Consider the following 19,387-nt stretch of genomic DNA (forward strand, 5'->3'; position numbering starts at 1 on the left):
TCCAAATGTCTTCTCAATAAGGATCTACCATTTGCAAATGGGAGGTTTATTTTAGGTGCTGTGCAGTTGGTCTTTCCCACTGTTTTATTCTTGTCCTTATGTTCATGGCTCACACTCAAGGTGGTTTCTGAAAATTTCACCTATAATTGCATTGTTCTCCAAATATGTTTATTTTGAAATCCAATTAAAACACAAACTTTTGTACATAAATGATGAGTGGATGAAACTGTTTTACAAGTTACAATATTTTATTCACTCGACAGCAATTGAAAGAAAAATTTGACTTCTAAACCATAGTCATCATTATCTTAATTTATATATATCATATCCTCTTTGTCTACAGTATTTAGAGTCTTTAAGGAACTAATTCATAGTAAATAATTACCTAAGAACCTTAATAGAAAGATTTTAGCATGAAGTACTTGCACATTTATACCATTAAAAATGAGATCGCTTTAGATATTTTGAAAGTCTATAAATTTTCACGTCTGTCATAAGATTTGTTATTTCATCTACTCAATTGCTCATGTTATACCGTCTTAGTTTCCCACAAAAAAAACTGATTGTGTCTGTAGCTTTAAACCCTTAGAGTGTTTTTCAATGCAGTATATAAGAGTTACTGAATGCAAGATGCCTACTCTGGGCTAGACTCTACACCATATCCAACTAGTCCCATTAGTCTTCATATTTCAACCTGAAGATGTAGATGTTATCATCTCCATTTCCAATGTGAGACAACTGTGCCACAGAGAAGTTAAATCAGGCCCACACCAAAGACTTAAACTCAGCTCAACCTGTCTTCAAATTGGGAATTCCATTACACCATGGTGATCTTCCTCCTTCAGTAAGGAACAGGTCTTCAGCTTTCTAGCTCAGGCTTCATGTACTTCTGCCTTCTGTTCTGTCACAAGCCCTTGGTAAAGAAATTGCTTCTTATTGGTTTTAGTGAATAAAGCACTGTCAAGTGCACATTGAGTGCTCGGAAGAAGGCAGGAAAGACTGCTTTGATTCCAAAACATCTGAGAATGCTTTCTAACTCTGTGAGCTGGAAAAACTACTATCCTTCTTGAGAAGCCTATTTCTTCTGGGAAAAAGGAAATAGGAAAAGTACCTATTTCACAAGATTGTTGAAGATCAAATGATGCTATAACATCTGCATGCTAGATATTTGAAATAACACTTGATAGAAACTAAGCACTCAAAGAAGCATTAGCTCTGATGTGTCCGTTTTCATTGAGTGAGGAACCTTGTCAGTGTTTGGCTTAGAGCTTTCGTTTATTAATAGGACTCAAAACTAATGTTAAAAGAGTGACTTTTCTTCTTCTACTTGAGGTCTAACTTGGTACTATTCTTTCAGACTCATTGTCCCCTTGTATCTTCTGGCACAATTTTACATTTGTAATAGTAAATTTTACCATGCCCCCTACTGGCTAGTCACCTTGAGTGGAACCCTTTCTTAGAATTTTCCAGCACTGGAAACTTGTGTACAATCACATTGCATAGGAGAGGATTTGAGCTAGTATCTGTCAAAATCATTGTCAATAATGTATAACTTCCTATTGTGCTAAAACAAATGCCTACAAATTTAGTGGGATAAAACAACACAAATTGTTATCTTACAGTTCTGCTGGTCAGGAGTCCGAAATGATTTTCACTGGGCAAAAAGCAAGTTATTCACAATGTTGAATTGTTTTTGGAAACTTCAAGGAAAACACTATCTCCTTCCTTTTTCCAGTTCCAAAAAGCCATCTGCATCCCTTGACTTCAGGAAACAGTCTGTGATGGTATATTCATAAAGCCCCCCAGAAGGCTGGAAGAAACAAAGACCAACAGCACATACTTTTGTCTAAATGTTTTAGTGGATTCTTGGCCTTAGTTGGATTGGGGGGGTGTGGGAGAGATTTAACATTCAATTTTGTGTTCAAGTATTCTAGCATAGTATCATAATATTCCAGTAATATTTGTCATATTTTATTTCAGTTATTACAGTGTTTTAAAGTCATGAAATTGTGAAGTGTAAATAATTTTATTGTTCAAGTATATCCCCCCCACTCATCTACAACAGTGCATCTTAAACTTAAAATATTCAACTTGAATCATCTGAGGACCTATATGAAGTTGCAGATCCAGATTCAGTAGGCCTGGGGTGGGACCTAAGATTCTACATTTCTAACAGTCTCCTGGGTGCTGCTGGTCCAGGGACTACACTTTGAGTAACAAGGCTCCAGAGCATTCATGACAGATTTTGCTGCCTTGGGGATGATTCTGTTATAGTCTTTTCTTTATATTTTGGTAATTCCAACTGTCACATACACAAATAAGTAGTTCTGTATCAAAGCCAAACTAAAAACATGTACAGAACTTGTCTGATTTTTTAAAGAAAATGTAAACTAAAATAACATTGCAATTGAAGGAAGCTTTAAAAATTGCATGCATATTTTTGAAAAGACTTAAGTATTATACATAGAAATATATTTCTGTCTATATATATGTACACAAGACTATACATATACATCGCTCTATATAAATGGTTGATAAATCTTACATTTATGTTAAATAATGTGATTATAAAAACCTCAAGTTATATAATATTTTGTGGTGCCAATTCAACTTTAGTATTTTCCTTTATATTTATTTTTATAAGGAAATAAAAGTTGAAGGTATTAATTTAGACTGTACTGTAGAGATAAGCATGAGTCAGAATGCAATGTTGTCAGCCATTTTGCACTATGGAAACTGATAGTCAGTTTCAAATATTGGTTGGATTGAATTGTGTTCAAATGGCATGTCACCAGCTTTAGCAGTAAAGCTGGTACTGATTTTAATATTTAAATTTAGCTACTGCACATACTTATCACCTTAATTCTTATTTAATATTTGAAAGTTATTACTTTGGAGAAAGTCAGCTAAGCACTGGTGATTATAGCGTATCAAAATCCATTGTAAGTGATTATTTTCATGACTCTGTACCAACAAGGAGACGTAGACATTCAGACAAAAACCAACCTAATTATAATGACAGCACCAAAGTGAAGCTGTGACAGTTACAAAACCAATTTAAAAGTTTTTTTGACAGCCATGGCTGAAAGCTTTGTTTGGACCTTTCAGTAATAACAGTTTACTTAAGACATAAATCCACAGCTAAGGAAAATAGAAAGGGAAAGTTGTGGCTTTCCTGTCATGCAAATAAAATGGAAATCAGCTAAAGTGTTTTTAATAGAACATTATGTTGAAAAGAGTATAGAAAAGGAATAATAGTTATGGAATTTAACTCTCTCAATGCAAAGAAAGATGCAATAACAATGATAATTCTAATGAGAGTAGAAAGTTGCCAACTGATTTGCTTATCTATGGTATGAAGGTCAGTAGTTCCTGCAAGTAAGTTGATGTGCACATAAACATGTTGATTGGCAGTTCTGGAACTTGATTTTTTATTATCTAGGGAGTAAAGTTAAAGCCAAGTGAATGTAAGAACATTCATTTCTCACTGTTCACTTTTAACTGACAAAGAAAAAGATGGAAACTGTAGTAGAACTTCTGCTTGCTAGTCTGGTCCCAGTTGCATCCACATTTGGCCAGTGACATCCCTACTCCAGAAACCTTCCCAATAGACAGCAGCGGGATGAGACTCTGAAATCACTTCTAATAACCTCTGCTAGCTATTGACTCCTATCAAGTAGCAAGTACAGAAGTTTTAATTGTCAATGAGAATAACTGGATGGCTTCTGATTGTTTTTAATCCTGTAGATGATGTTGGAAACAATTCAAAAGTATGTCCTGATTTTGAGATACTAGGTGCCATTGCACAGTTGTCACTTTACTGAATGTGCACAACAGTCCCAGGAGTTTATGAAGTGTTCCCTTGTACAGTTTCAGGTTCTAGAATTAAAATTGATCTGTTATCACACACAGAAAGAATGCATCAATAGCCGTGGTGACATGAAGCCTCGCTAAAAATGTGCTCTTGCTGTGGCTCTGACATTTCTCAGAGTACTAGGACTTCATCATGTTTATTTACCTCCTTGGTTCTGGACTCAGTCAGATGCACATGATAATTAATTCTGTGACCTTGAGCAATTAATTTTTCATTCCTGACAGAAAAATACGTGATTCAAAGACTTGCATTTATTTTTATTGAAAATCTTTATAAGAACTGCAATGCGAAAGTATTGTTCTAAACACTTTACAAATGTTGACTCACTCAAATTTGGTAATAACCCTCTGGAATAGGTTCATTGTTTCCATTTTTCTGATGAGGAAACTGAGGCACAGCAAGGGTTAAGTAACTGGCCAGGGACACGGTGCCCCATGAGTGATGGAGTTTCAGCCCAGGCAATTTGGCCTGGAGCCCATGCTGTTAAGGATCTCAGTGGGGCAGTGAAGCCGCCCAGACACAGATGCAGAAGAGACAGTGATCCCGGAAGGCACCTTTTCCTTAATCCTGTTCACAGGCTGTGCTTTACTTAATAAGCTCTTTTGGTTGCAAAGACTGAAATTTTCAGGCCAGATGAAATGGCAAGGGCACACGTGGGGTCCTTAAGTAACGGGAAGAAACAAAACTCAGGGGGAGGATGCACGGTAACGCAGCCCCTGCACGGTTGGCAACTATGTAAGGAGACTCACTGGTTTGTGGTCAGTGTTCAGCTCCTTCCCTTGGACAGCTTTTCTCTTTTCCTTCTGCTGTCCAGAGCCTCATCCTCTTCTCCCTCCATTTAAATATTCTCTACTTCACAACAGGGCAAAATGGCAGAAAGCACTTTTTTTTTTCTGCTTAAGTGCAGAAACAGGCTCTTTTGTATACTTGCTGTGTAATCTTGAACAAATAACTTAAGCTCTCTAAACTCTCTAAAATACGAATCATAGATTCTATCATATAGAGCTATAGTGGAAATTAAAAGAGATAAAATAAATAGCATGTATAAAATGGCCTGAAACATACATGACAGCCATTATAATAACCCTCACTTTTGAATGCATTTCTCCATCTTATTACAGGCAGTAGATCTGGATCAGACTCGGTCTAGTTCCTGGGTCCAGCTTCACTAATTATGTGACAGTGGGAAAGTTTCTTCACTTTTCTGAGCCTCAGTTTCCTTACCCATAAAATCGGAATCACTTCCAAGCAGTATGCAAATGAAATCCACTTCCTTTTTTAACTGAAGATCTCCCAACCATCCTTCCAGTCATCTTTAAGCTGCCCTTCAAGGTGTCAGCACAAGAATCACACTTAATCATGAGGCGTATTTCTTTGCTAAGAGTGTATTTGTTTTGCCTCCTCAGAAAATGATGAGGTCTTCAGTTTTCCACATGTTCATCTTGAGCATGGTGACCGTGGATGTGATAGTTGCTGCCAGCAACTACTACAAGGGGGAGAACTTCAGAAGACAGTATGACGAGTTCTACCTCGCAGAGGTAAGAAGCCCACTGGAGTGAACATCACCAAGCAGGGTTAAGGGGAGCCTCAGAGAGGGCCTTTTATGAACATGGAAATTAATTTCGGTGTGTTAATTACTTGACTGCCACCAAAGCTGATTCACTGTGGACTTCATAAGTGATCCCCCGGTCACTGTATTGTCTGATTCATTTCCTGTCCCCATGAGCCTGAGCAATCTTCCCCACAGTATGTCGCGTTGCCAGGGTAACCCTTTTTCCCTGGGTCTTACTGGATGTCTTGCTGTTTTCCTCCCCACCTCTGATTTTCTCTCCCTCTCTCTCATGTCGCATTAGCTTGTTTGCTACTAATGTAAGCAAGCACACCTTCAGAAGGCTATAAATAGGCGAGTCAACTCAACAACACCAAGGAGGAGGCTGACGGGAAAGTGAAAGAGATAGTCCGATAATTACTGCACCAGAAACCGAGGTGTTAAAACCTGGACTGAAGATATCAAATCACCACACATATCATAACAAAGAAGTAATGGAAGTGCTAATTATGCTGATTTGATCACTGCACAATGAATGCATGTTTCAGAACATCACGATACCCCATACATTTGTTTGATTATGATGTGTCTATTTAAAATAAAACTAAAAAAGAAAAGATGTCAAATAAGTAGCAGGCAGGTTTTGTGATGCAATAAGCATCTCTCTAGCATCCAGCATATCATATTAGAGTTTTGGGGGTTTTGTTTGGTTGCTTTTGTTGGGGGGTGATGTTTGAGGTTTGAACTCAGGGTTTCGAGCTACTAGACACAAGTTCTCTACTGCTTGAGCCAAGCTTCTAGCCATAGAGATTTGGAAAAGAAATTATTATCTGTGATTTTTAAAATAGTTGATTCTTAAATATTTTAATAGTTTCCAGAGACCACTGTTTTTTTCATTATGAAAAAATTATATCAGAATTCAATGGTTTTTTACTTATGGAAGTATATGATTGAAATATAAGTGTGATATGCATATTCAGCCATGCTATACTTCAAGAAATCCATATATAAAAAAGTAAACTTAAAAAGAAAAAAGTTACAACCCAATTATTTTTATTACAAAAACATATTTCATATAAAATCAATATATCTTCTGGTTGCATTTTCTTAGGTACCCGGCATTCTCCCAACACATTAAAAATAGCTTTAATTAATAAAAATTCAGACTATACATCAATTTTTATAAAAAAGAAATGATATAGACATCTATGAGAATGTCAAGGAACTAATGAAGTCACTTATGAATTTCCTTCTTTGTGGAGGTTTATTTCCTATAATAAGACATTAATACCAAACTTTTATTGGCATGGAGTCACTGTGATGTGACACCTGTTATATGGAGCTTATAGTCCAGCAAGAAATATTGACAGTAAATAATAAGATTTGTATACTATGGACAAGTCATGGTAGGAACTCAGGAAGAAATTATATCCAGAACAGCACTGAGAAATGGGTGTAATATTGCTGTAAAACCAGCACACAAAACATGGACCAATAGTGATGTTTTCAGGTAAAATTCTGACACAAAGATAAGGTGTTGGGAATCCCTACTGAGTTCCATTTTCCTTAGGAAGTAGGAAGCAATATGGATATAAGTCTGATAATGAAACAATAAAGTGGGAGGCTTGAGTAGAAGTTGAATATAGAGTGAACAAAAAATACTAATAATAGGTTGAGTAACTGCAATGCTGAAGATATGAATTTTGGGACTATAAATCTATGATACCAATTTAGAAAGATACATGACTTTTTATATCTTGTATAATAAAGGAGAATGGCAATATTCAAATGGATCTGGCCTTAGGGTTTTTTTTTTTCATTCTGATAGCTCTGAAGACAAGGAGATAAATGAATATGGGTGACTCACAAAGGAGTTGAAATGAAGGAGGCAGGCTAGATTGGATATGAAAACAAAAGGAGAATGAACAAGCAAGGTTTAGCTGTGGTGGCACACACCTGTAATTCCAGCTATGTGAAAGGCCATAACTCAAGACCTAGCTGAGGTGGAAGGTTTATACATATGAGCACCAACAATTAGATTTAAAAATGCCAAGGAATAAGGACAAAGATGAGCACAGGTGGTGCAGATTAGGCTAATCACTTTGGGAGGTGCAATCTGCATTGCTCCTGAGGAAATTTGGGCCTTAGAAACACAGGGACACTGCTCCTAAAGCCAGCCCAGGGTAAGCACTCCTCATGCAAATCAATCCTTTAGAGCCAGTGAATAGACCATCTACAGTGGGAGCTCAAAGAAATGGAATCCTTTGCCCAATTTTTGCAGCTACAAAAATTCATCCCATTCCTAGTGTTTATTTGTGCCAAACCATTTGTCATGACACTGTAAGAAATTCCTACAAAATATCAAACAATTTATATTATAGAGTCATTGATTACTGTTTCAGTGCACTGGTAGAGTACCGGGTGGTTGATAAGTCCTTTTCATTTTCAGGTTTTGTATATAATATTAAAATTAAAATCAACAGAGGTAGAGGCTATATAGTCGAAACTAGTATATATTTTATGCTCCATATTTGTTTGTGGCCTCCTTCCCAAACCACCAAAAATAGACTGAATCTTAATAAATTAGGTAGTGAATTAACTCCTGGAACTAAATATAAGCACAGTGTCCACGGCTAACCATTATGATTTGTATACATAAAGTTTTCTAAGAGTATAGATCTGATGTTAAGTGTTCTTACTACTAATAATAAGAAGAAGAAACAGTCTGGAGGTGTGGCTTAAGTGGTAAGAGTACCAGCTTTGCAAGTATGAAGCCCTAAGTTCAAACCCCAGTCCAACCAAAATAATTAAGAAGTTGACTAAAATAAAACAATCTATAAAAATACAAGTTTTAGCTGGGTGCCAGTGGCTCACACCTATCATCAGAGCTACTTGGGAGGCTTAGATCATCAGGATCTTGGTTAAAGGCCAGCCCAGGCAAATAGCTTGAAAGACCCTATCTCAAAAATACCCAACACATAAAAGGGCTGGCAGAGTAGCTTCAAGTGCCTGCCTCGCAAGTGTGAGGCCCTAAGTTCATACCCCAGTACCACCAAAAAAAAAAAAAAATCAATAATGGGTACAAGAGGACACTTTTTGAGGAAACGGTTATGTCTATGCATTGATGATAATAGTTTGGTTACACACTTATTTCCAAACTCACTAAGTCAATGTATTACACAAATACAGCTTTGCACATGTCAATTCATCTCAATAAAGGGACAAATAGGTAAGCAAACAAAGTAACTTTGAAATCCTGGAAAGAAAATAAATTAATAAATTAAGTGGTGGTGATCGAGTTAACTTTAAATAATCATATAGACCACTTCTGCTTATTGTTGAACTACTTAAGCATTCAGAATTTCTTCTCCTGGATGGATTGATTGACTCTGAATGTTTGAGTTTCTCAAAGTATAATTGGCCTTTATTCAAATTACACCAATTACTTTTCTTTAAGTCAAAATTTGTATATAAGCCAGTGATTTGTTTCAAGCGAGTGTGGATAAGTCATTTTAATTAAACTTACTTTTCATAAAATTCTTGCTTATTAATTTGGGGGGGTACAGTACTAGGGTTTTAACTCAGGCTTCATGCTTGCTAAGCAGGTGCTCTACAGCTTGAGCCATGCCCTAAGCCAAAAGTTTTTGTTTTTTAAAAAGCTTATAAAAATGACTTGAGATTAAGCCAAGGGTACCATACTTTCTTGAAGAGACAACCATTTTGCAGGCTATCTGCCCTCTGTCTCAGATCTTCAACTCTGCCATTATGGTATGAAAGTGTGTGTGGTCTCAAGATGGCTGTGTTCCAATAAAACTTTATTTACAAAAGTAAGCAGTGGGCTGGATTTTGCCTTAGCTACAGAAAACAAAGAACATCTCAACTTACATTCTCACATGTTAAATTCAAATACATTAATATTAACAATGATAATAGCTACCAGTTTTTGGAGGCCTCGCACTATGCCAAGTGCTTTAAAGGAATTCATTATATCATTTAATCCTCAAAACAGCTATAATGAAGCAATTGAAGTTTATGGACTAAAATTATGCTATATTTATAGCATTATGGAATAGTTTCAAATCCTTATTTTTAAAATAGATAACAAAAAGCCATGAGCTTTTAAAGAAGTAATTTTCCCACAGGTTTCTGCATATTCTAGAACAAATTATTTAGAAAATCCAAAATAAATCATTTTACCCATTAACAGTCAACTCACAGTCTAAAAAGATATCCTTTAAGAATAAATTAAGCTGCTTAGCTTCTCTTGTGAAGGTGGGGACTTGGTTTGTTACTTAGGATTAACTAACCTAAATTTATAATTAGTTAAGAAACAGAAAAAACTTTTCTTTATTTTCTAGCCTATGTATAATCATGAACAAGTAAAAACTGATTTTTATAAGAATTTTAATTTTGGTCCAAGAGAACATATTATTATTGCACATAAGCTCATATTTTTATAATAAACATAATTATATTTTAAAATAATTTTTTTCTAAGTAACAATGAAATTTCAACATTATTTTCCTCTGTCTATAAAATATGTAAATATACATAAATCTATTAGTGTATATGTTTAACAAAAAGTTTCTAGCACAGTGCAGTATTCTGCACAGGTAGTGAACAGTTTTAACAAAATTCCTATTTTAAGAAATTCACAAACTGATGGAAGAGATACCAGGAAGCAAGCAATGCTAACAGAGAGGACAACTGTTTTATTGCCCAGGGTCAACCCCATTTGTCCTCTCGGCATCATCTCCAGGTACACTTGCTAGCTCCCTTTGGGCCTACTGAGTGGTGGGCTCAACCCTCGTTCAGATCCTAAGGTTAAGTTTTAATGAGCACTGTCAGGCTTAGTAATGAAAGGCAGAAGACAGACAGAGGGGAGACTCTGCTATACTCCCCACAATAAATTAATTAAAACTCCCCACCAAAGGTTTCTCTTCTCCAGTCTGTCTCCACCTCCTCCCCAACTTGTCACTCTGTAAGAGAACAATTTCACTCTACCCTCAGACCTGCCATTCCCACTTGCTCTTTGCTCAGCACAACAAAAAGCCAGCCACTAAGAGTATCTAAAGGCTTCAGAAGGTCATGTAGTTATCATTCTCTGTTATCCTTCTGAGTGCCCCACATTAACCATTTCTTCCAAATATACTGTCTCCCTGCAAAGATTTCACGTGAATATAAGATGCTTCATCTCATTATAAAAATAGAGAGAACAGGGAGAAAGGAGCACCTCATATCCCTTTTCGCATACCATTTTTGCTTAGTGATGGACATCTAAAGTAAATACAGTCAAAAGGACATGACCATGTATTTGTGAGTCCAGGGACTTATTTCAACTTTTGTTAGTTGTAGTTCTATGAGAATCTTGAGATTATCTGGTATAATCTTGGTTGAGGTTTACACTTAAAATTTATAGGATTTAAATGATTTATCAAAGAAATTTGGATGAATTTAGAAAAAGAAGCTAGGTAGAGTGATTCCCAAGTTTGTGTTTGTCTTAAGACATTGCGTTTATATGAACAGTTTCAGGTGTCACCTCTTTAATTTCAGTAGATCTAAAATCCTTGTCTACTACAGTAGAGAACTAAAATGTTTATTAAATTGACTTGTCAGAGGTGATAAGTCGTGAGCTGCCAAAGGTGTTAGTTCTTTGAGAGCTCCTGTAGCTTAGGTTGTCTCTAGAAGGAATTGTTTCTCAAGCAAAAAGGTGCTAAGACTAAATTATTCATACACTAATAAGATTTGGGCAGGATTAGACTTATCCATGTTACCTAGAATGTCAAACACAATCAGCAGCCTACATTTATTATACAAGGCTATTTTGTCAGGCTCTTTTTCTACATCTCTATTTTTTGTTTTACTTTTTGAGTTTCTAGCTTTTGAAAGATCTGTGATTTCTCTTTTTTTATTTACTTCTTAATTATTAGGCATTTCGTAAACATAAAAAAAGTTATAACCATTCACCACCCAGCTTTTCCAAAATTTAAGTCAGAGTCATTGTAGATATTATCGTATATTAAGGTCCCAGATTTTTTTAGTTGTACTTTAGGCATTTCACCCTCCAGTATATTTCAAATGAGATAAGAAGTTAAAGTTTCCCCCATATACAAACATGTGTCCTTTTAAGATTCATGAAAAATTCATCCTTTAGTCACAGTTGTAGTGATACCTCTGTCATACATTGGCCTGACCCATGTATGTGCATGATGGATGCCTCAGTCTGTGTCTGTATGTGTCTAAACTTTAGCTGAAAAGATGCTATATGTCCTGTCCCTTACAATAACCTCGATACCTGATACTAGGATTCTTTTTCAGATTTGTTTTTTCTATTCTTGGCTTTGCTACATTTGCTGTACATGATGGAAATTAAACCAGTCCTACTAATGAGATTTAGTTAATGTTAAGGATACCTCTATTCAGTTATTTGGATCTTTTATCATTTTTTATTATATTTGCCAATAATATTTGCAATTTTCTTGTTAAATTTATGCCTAGACACTTCAATAGCTTCTTTTATGAATGAAGTATTTTCAATTAAATTTTCACTAATTATTTGTGATATAGAAATGCTTTTGATTTTTATATGTTAAGACAGTAACCAGCAACTTTACTATAGTTTCTTATTTGCTATGAAATGTCTATCAATTTGCTTAGAATTTCTATGTAGATAAACATATCATCTAAAATTAAGGAGATTTTTGTGTCTCCTTTTCTTCTTTTTCTTTTTCCTCCTCCCCTCTCCCTCTCCTTGTTTGTCCTTTTCTGATTCTTAAATCTTCTGGGAGTTCTTCTTCATCTTTTATTATTCTGACTTAAGTCTCTAATGAAATATTAAATAGAATCAGTAATAATGGACAGACATCACTTGTTGCTATCTTTTGATGTGAATGTTTATCATTTCATCATTGTTGTTTATAGGTTTTCATAGATGAATTTCATCATGTTCATTTTATCAACATTCACTCTATTTGTAGATTGCTAAGGGCTTTTCTCATGATGAGTGGCTTTTATCCAATGTTAAATATCTATAGAGCTGACTACATACTTTTCTTTCTTTAATTTCTTAGTGAAGTATATTAGATTTTTCTGTTGCTGAACTACTTTAGGTTCCTGCAACACTTGATTTTATAGCATTCTGTTAAATACCCAAATCCAATATGTTGACATTGTATTTAGGACTTTTCAATCTCTATTCATAAAGATGGTTGTTCTTTGATTTTATTTTCTTTTACATTGTTAGTCTTATTTTGTTAGGAAAATTGTACTTCCTTTCTAACTATCTGTTGCTAGTGTAGAGGAAAGAAAAGAGAGATATTCATTGGTCCATGAGCTATGCTATAATTTAATGTTTTATTGTTGTTGTTATGTTTTGTTTTTTGGTACTGAGGTTTGAACTCAGAGTTTTTCACTTGCTAGGCAGGCACACTACCATTTGAGGCAGACCTCCAGCCCTGATTTAATGTTTATAGTTTATTGCCTCTGAGGTTTATGCTTTCTACTACACCCCCCCACACACACACCTCAAGTTGTGTAATTTGCTCAAATGACTCATAGAAATCAGTAAAGTGCTGTATTTATGATTCCATTTTTATTATAGCAAAGAGGACACAAATCAAATCCAGCCAAAACAAGAGATGCTTAGGGAGATGGCTGAGAGGGTCTCAGATGTCTCGCATGTATGTAGTACTCTCAGGATTTTTATAATTTTACTGCATCTGAAGGTGTGATCATTTTGTTGCCAACATTGTTGATTTATTATTTTCCTTTTTTAGAGAAATGAATGACTTCTGATGCTGACTACACGGAGACTGGGCAAACTTTATAGGTCAGGGGCAGTGTCCTCTCCAAGACACCACTACTCGAGACATCAGCTGCAACTCTGCAGGTTTCCCAGGCCTTCCTTACATGTGACCAATAGGTTACAGTTCAGGGGTTCCTAAGAAACCCCACACATTCCTCAAGTTTGGTAATTTGCTCAACTACATAGAAATCAGGGAGGTGCCATATTTTTTATTACAGCAAAAGGAATACAAATGGGAGTGAGCCCAAAGAAAAGAAGCTTAGGGAGAAGCTTGTGAGGGTGTGAAGTATGACACTCTATTTCCTCTATCATAAAGTCTGAGCACACCTCTCAGTACATTAGTGTGGAGCAATATGCAGAGTAGGGACAACCAGAGAAGCCCACCCGAGCTTTGTGTTCAGGGTTTTCTTTAGGGTTTGATGATGTGACATGACTGAATCATTGGCCATTGCACATGGTTGGAGTTTCTGGCACAGCCAACCTCCCTCGATCATCTCATTGGTATAAACTACCATGAATAACAAAGGCACACCTACAGCTTGGAAAATCCCAGGAATACAGAGGCTACCTCCCAGGACCTAAAACAAAGCACAGAAAAATTGTTTTTGGTTCAGACAACCAGCTTTTAGTTTGATTGATATTAACAATCTATACTCTTATTTGAAATTGTTTTTTATTCCCAATATTTTATATTATTGATTGCCTTTACTTTGTATGTTTTAATTTTTGCTCTGACCTTTGTTTACTTTCTTAATGATTCTGTGGTGAGCTATCCCCATGCAGAGCCAGGTTTTTGTTGCTGTTGCTTTTTAGGTTATTTGTAAGCTGCTCGTTCCTTGACTTGGAGTTTTGTTTGGTTAGTTGGTTTGTGTTTTCTTTTAATTAGCATATTTTAATTGTCATAGGGGTTTCATTGTGATATTTCCATACATGCATATGATGCACTTTGATCAAATTCACTCCCTCTATTACTTTTTCTTATTCCCTACCCTTTTTAAAACAATTTTAAATGGGTTTCATTATTCTGTTTTCATACATGTATATGAAGTACTTTGATCATAGTCACCCTCCCTTTACCCTCTCCTTTCACCATCCTGCTGGTCCCTACCCCTAAACAGTCCCCTGTTATATACTTGATTATATACTTGAGTTATATACTCAAGTATATAACATCTTTTTGGTTCTATAACCTACATCTGAGAGAGACCATATAATATTTGTCTATCTCAGTCTGGTTTATTAAACCTAACGTGATCATCTCCAATTCCATCCATGTTCCTGAAAACTATATAATTTCATTCTTTTTTATGGCTAAACAATAAACACACACACACACACACACAGTTTCTTTATTCATCCTCAGTTGATGGACACAGAAGATTCTTTGTGTTGGCTATTGTGAATAGTGCTGCTATGAACATGGGTGTACATGCATCTCTAGGATACACAGACTAACATTCCTTCAGATTTAGGCCTGGAGTGATACATCAGGATCATATGATAGCTCTGTGTTTACTTTTTTGAGGAACCTCCACACAGTTTCCATAGAGGCTGGAATAACTTATGTTGCCGTCAACAGAGTATAAGGGTTTCTTTTCCCTGCAGCATTTGTTGTTTATTTTCAGGAATTGCAATTCTGACTGGGGTGAGATGCAATCTCAGTGCACTTTTTTTTTTTTTGTGGTACTGTCATTTGAATTCACACATTAGCATCACACTTGCTAGGCAGGTGTTAAATCACTTGAGCCATGTCTCCAACCCTCTGTATACTTTGGATTTGCATCTTTTTAATGGCCAAGGATGGTGAACATTTCTTCATCTACTTATTCACATTTGTACTGCTTTTTTTATAACTCTCTGTTCAATTCATCTCCCAGTTATTAATTGAATTTTTTTTCTACTGGTGTTTAGTTTTTGGAGCTCTTTATATATTACGGATATTAATCTTCTATTGATAAAAAGATTTTCTCCCATTCTGCAAGTTTCTCTTGATTCCAGTAATTGTCTTCTTGCTGCGCAGAGTATTTTTAATTTGATGCAATCCCATTTGTCAATTCTTGCTCTTATTTCTTGAGCAGTTAGAGTCCTAGTCAGAAGGGCATCACCTATGCCTATGTCATCAACTGTCTTCTCTAAGTTTTCCTCTAATAGTGTCAACATTTCAGAACTTACATTTCAATCTTTGGCCTATTTTAAATTCATTCTTGTATAGGGTGAGAAATGTGGGTCTATTTTCAGTGTTCTACATGGAGATATCCAGTTTTCCCAACACCTGCTGTTGAAGAGACTTTCTTCCCTCCTTTGTGTTTTTGTCACATTTGTCAAAACTGAGATGGCTTTAGCAGTGTGGGCTTATTTCCAACCTTCTATTCCATTCCGTTAGTCCACATGTCTGCTTTTGTGCCAGTACCATGTTACTTACGTTGCTACAGCTCTGTGGTATAATATGAAGTCAGGTATTGACACTTCCAGCATGGTTCTTTTTACTCAGGATTGTTTTGGCAATTCTTGTGAACCTTAAGATTGATTTTTCTAGTTCTTTGAAAAATGGCATTGGAATTTTTATGGGGATTATGTTGAATCCATAGAATGCTTTCTATAGTATAACAATTTTCACAGTATTAATTCTGCTGGTCTAGGAAAATGGGCAGTCTTTCCATCTTCTAGTGTCTTCTTCAACTTCTTTCTTCAGTGCTTTATATTTTTCATTGTAGAGGTCTTTACCCTCCTTTGTTAGGTTTATTCCTAGGTATTTAATATTTTGAGGCCATGGAGAATAGAATTGTCCTGATTTTCTTTATGAACCTGTTCATTATTCATGTATAGAAAAGCTACTGATTTTTGTATGTTGATTTTGTATCCTGTTACTTTACTGAAAGTATTTATCAGATCTAAGGATTTTTGATGAACTCTTTAGTGTCTTTTAAGTATAGGATAATAGCTGCAAGGAGGGATAATTTGACTTCTTCCTTATCTAATGGTATCCCTTTTATTTCTTTCCCCTGCCTTATTGTTGTGGCTAAGAATTCAAACACTCTATTGAATAGAGTGGAAATAGCAGACACCCATGTCTCCTTCCTGACTTTAGAGGAAATGGTTTCACTCTTCCCCTTTTAGGATATTGATTATATATTTATTATACTTTGACTTTATTATATTGAGGTGTGTTCCCTCTATTACTGCTTTGTTCAGGGGTTTTATCTTGAATAAATTTTATGAAGGGATGTTGAATTTTGTCAAGGCTTTTTCTGCAGCATCTATTGAGAGATCATGTAATTTTTATCATTGATTCCATCTTACATGCTTTATTACATTTATTGATTTACATATGTTAAACCATCTCGGCAACCCAGGAATTAAACTAACTTGATTATGGTTTATGATCTTTTTATGTGTTGTTGAATTCAGAGTTAAAATATTTTATTGAGAATTTTTGCATCTATGTCTTAGTCTGTAATTTTCTTTCTTTATCATGTCCTTATCTGCTTTTGATATCAGGGTAATACTGGCTTCACAGAATGAGTTTGGTCATGTTCCTCCTACTCTAATTTATGGAATAGTTTTTGGAGCATTGATATTTGTTCTTCTTTAAAGGTCTGGTAGAATTTAGAAATGAATCATCCAGGTGGATTTTTCTTAGTTGGGACACTCTGTATTACTGCTTCAATTTTATTACTGGTTCTACATTTCTTTAGGTGGTTTGTATCCTCCTGGCTCAATTTTGGTAAGTTACTTGAATCTAGAAATTTATCCATTTCTTGTAGATTTTCTAGTTTCTTAGAACATAAGTTTGCAATGTCTTCCCTAATGATCCTCTGAATTTCATTGGTGCTTGTTTGGATATCCCTTTTGTCATCTCTAATTTTGCTAAATTAGTTCTACTCCTTCTTCCTTTTGGTTAGTTTAGTTAAGAGTTTGTCAATCTTATTTATCTTTCCAAAGAACCATCTTTTTGTTTCACTGATTCTTTGTATACTTCTTTTAGTCTCCCTTTCATTAATTTCTGCTCTGATCTTTTTTATCTTTTCCTATTTACTGCTTTTAGTTTTGACTTGATCTTATTTTTCTAAGAACTTGAGGTATATCATTAGCTATAATCGTCCTTCTTAGCACTGTCCAAGGTTCTGGTAAATTGTGTTTTCACTTTCATTTGTTCATATAAAGTTTTCTTCCTTCCTTCCTTCCTTCCTTCCTTCCAGTGGTACTAGGAATTGAACTCAGGGCCTTGTTCTTGCTAGGCAGGAGCTCTACCACTTAAGCCGTACTCCCACTGTCATTGGGTTTAGTTATTATCTGTTTTTAGGTCTAGTAGTGTTTACTTTATGAAATTGAGTGTACCAACGTTCTGTGTGTATATTTTTACAATTGTTATCTCCTGCTGGATTATTCCCTTTATTAATGTGAAGGAACGTTCTTTGTCTCTTAAGATTAATTTTTATTTGAAGTCTTCTTTGTCAGATATGAGTATAGCTGCTCCTGTCTGCTTCAGCATCCATTATATTTTTTCAGGATTTCTGTCTCTTTATTGAATTCCTCCTTTGTGTCCTGCATTATCTTCTTTCTTTCATTCTGCTCTTTTCTTGAGTTTTCTTGTGATTCATTTGAGTGTTTATCCTTGTCCTCTTTATTTATTATTCTAATAGTCATTTTTATGTGTTCTTTGTATTGAGATTTCATCCATTGCACAGTCATTGTTCATTGTTCTTGTTGCCATGATTCTGAGTTTTGGAGAAGTCATTGCCTTGTTTCTTCACATTTCTTGTGTTTCTGGATTGGGATTTGCACATCTGGGGCCAAGTTTTGATCAACAATTAGAATAGTGTCAGTGTCCTAGCAGGACAGTGTAAAGGCCAAGTTTAGTTGCTATTTCTTAACACTGGACAGGGAATAAGGCTCAGTGGCCAAGAATTCACTTACAGGATCAGGGCATTTGTCCTGATCCCCAGCACTGCTCAGATCAAGGCAAACTCAGTGGAATCTCTTGTAGAAGGATCAGTTATCCACTTATGGTATCATTCCACTATAGAAGTGTCCCTTCTTTATGTACTGGGAGCCACTGCTGACTGCAGGGAGCTTTACAGCCTGTGGGCTATTAAGATCCCACTTATTCCATAAGCCCCCCAGTTTGTGTCCCCAAGGGCAGCAAGCATCCAAGTCTCATGGTGATCCCAAGATACATCAGAAAGTGGAGCAAGCAAACAGAGCACTGAGTTCAATGCTGGTTGGGGGAGAACTGAAATACCTGGTCTCTCTTCCTGTTCATCTCCATGCTTACAGACCCCATTCCAGCAGTCCAACAGTTCACATCCTTGTGGAAAGGAGAAGGCCGTGGAAGTCTTGTGATTCAAAGGGTCTGGACTGGGGCCCTCATTCCTTCCTTGCAGCAAATGCATGCCAGGATGCAGTTCTTGGAGTTGGGTCTCACTGTTTTAGACCCTACCCAGAAGTTCACCTCTTGGTTGTTGGAGAGTCTGTAGAATTCCTGTAGTTTGGCAGACCTTGGATGGGGGCCCTTAGATCCACTTGGCATCAAACACATGCTGGGATGCAGTTCTTAGAGGTGGACCTCTGTGCTTTCAGACTCTGCCCAGCAGTTCACCTCCTGTTGGGGAGAGGAGTCTGTGGGAATTATGTAATTTGGAAGACCTGGGCTCCAGGGTCTCAGATTCACCTGGCAGCAAATACATGCCAGAATGCAGCTCCCAGAGGTGGTTCTTAGTACTTTCAGATCATGGCCCATGTTTGTGGGGGAGGGGCGTGGATATCACATGATTCAGAGGGTCTGGGCTCAGAGGTTTGACCCACCTAGCAGCCAGCACATACAATCATGAGGCAGGCCCTAGGGGTTGAATACTACACTAATAGACTTGGTGCTTTGTTTCCACTGTGATCCTCAGGAGATAGGACTTGCTCCTCAACAGGGAGGATAGGCCTCTAACCACTGTACCTTCTTATAGGACAATTATTTGTCATCTTATCTCTTGAGACCTGTAGCTTCCTGTGAAGACTTAGGCCCAGACAATAGGTCTCATTGTTTAGTCCCTAAGAGGGAAAACCCATCCCAGTCCCTGTTTTCATGCAATGAATGTTCTTATTGGTTCAATATTGCCTGCTTCTTGACCTGTTATTAATCTCTATTATATTTCTGATCAACAAAGAG

The 19,387-nt window shown here is 36.3% G+C and overlaps 1 protein-coding gene across 6 annotated transcripts in view; it reads left to right on the forward strand.

Annotated features, from left to right (window-relative positions):
* The window catches only part of Nalcn (sodium leak channel, non-selective), a 305,907-nt gene that overhangs the window by 128,336 nt on the left and 158,184 nt on the right, over positions 1–19,387 (forward strand). For all 6 annotated transcript variants that reach the window (XM_074043034.1, XM_074043036.1, XM_074043032.1 and 3 more), the window contains one exon: positions 5,281–5,412. In XM_074043034.1, coding sequence (XP_073899135.1) covers positions 5,281–5,412 — 132 coding nt within the window. The remainder of the gene's footprint in view (positions 1–5,280; positions 5,413–19,387) is intronic.

This window comes from Castor canadensis, chromosome 10 (assembly GCF_047511655.1).
Source record: "Castor canadensis chromosome 10, mCasCan1.hap1v2, whole genome shotgun sequence".
NCBI lineage: Eukaryota > Metazoa > Chordata > Mammalia > Rodentia > Castoridae > Castor > Castor canadensis.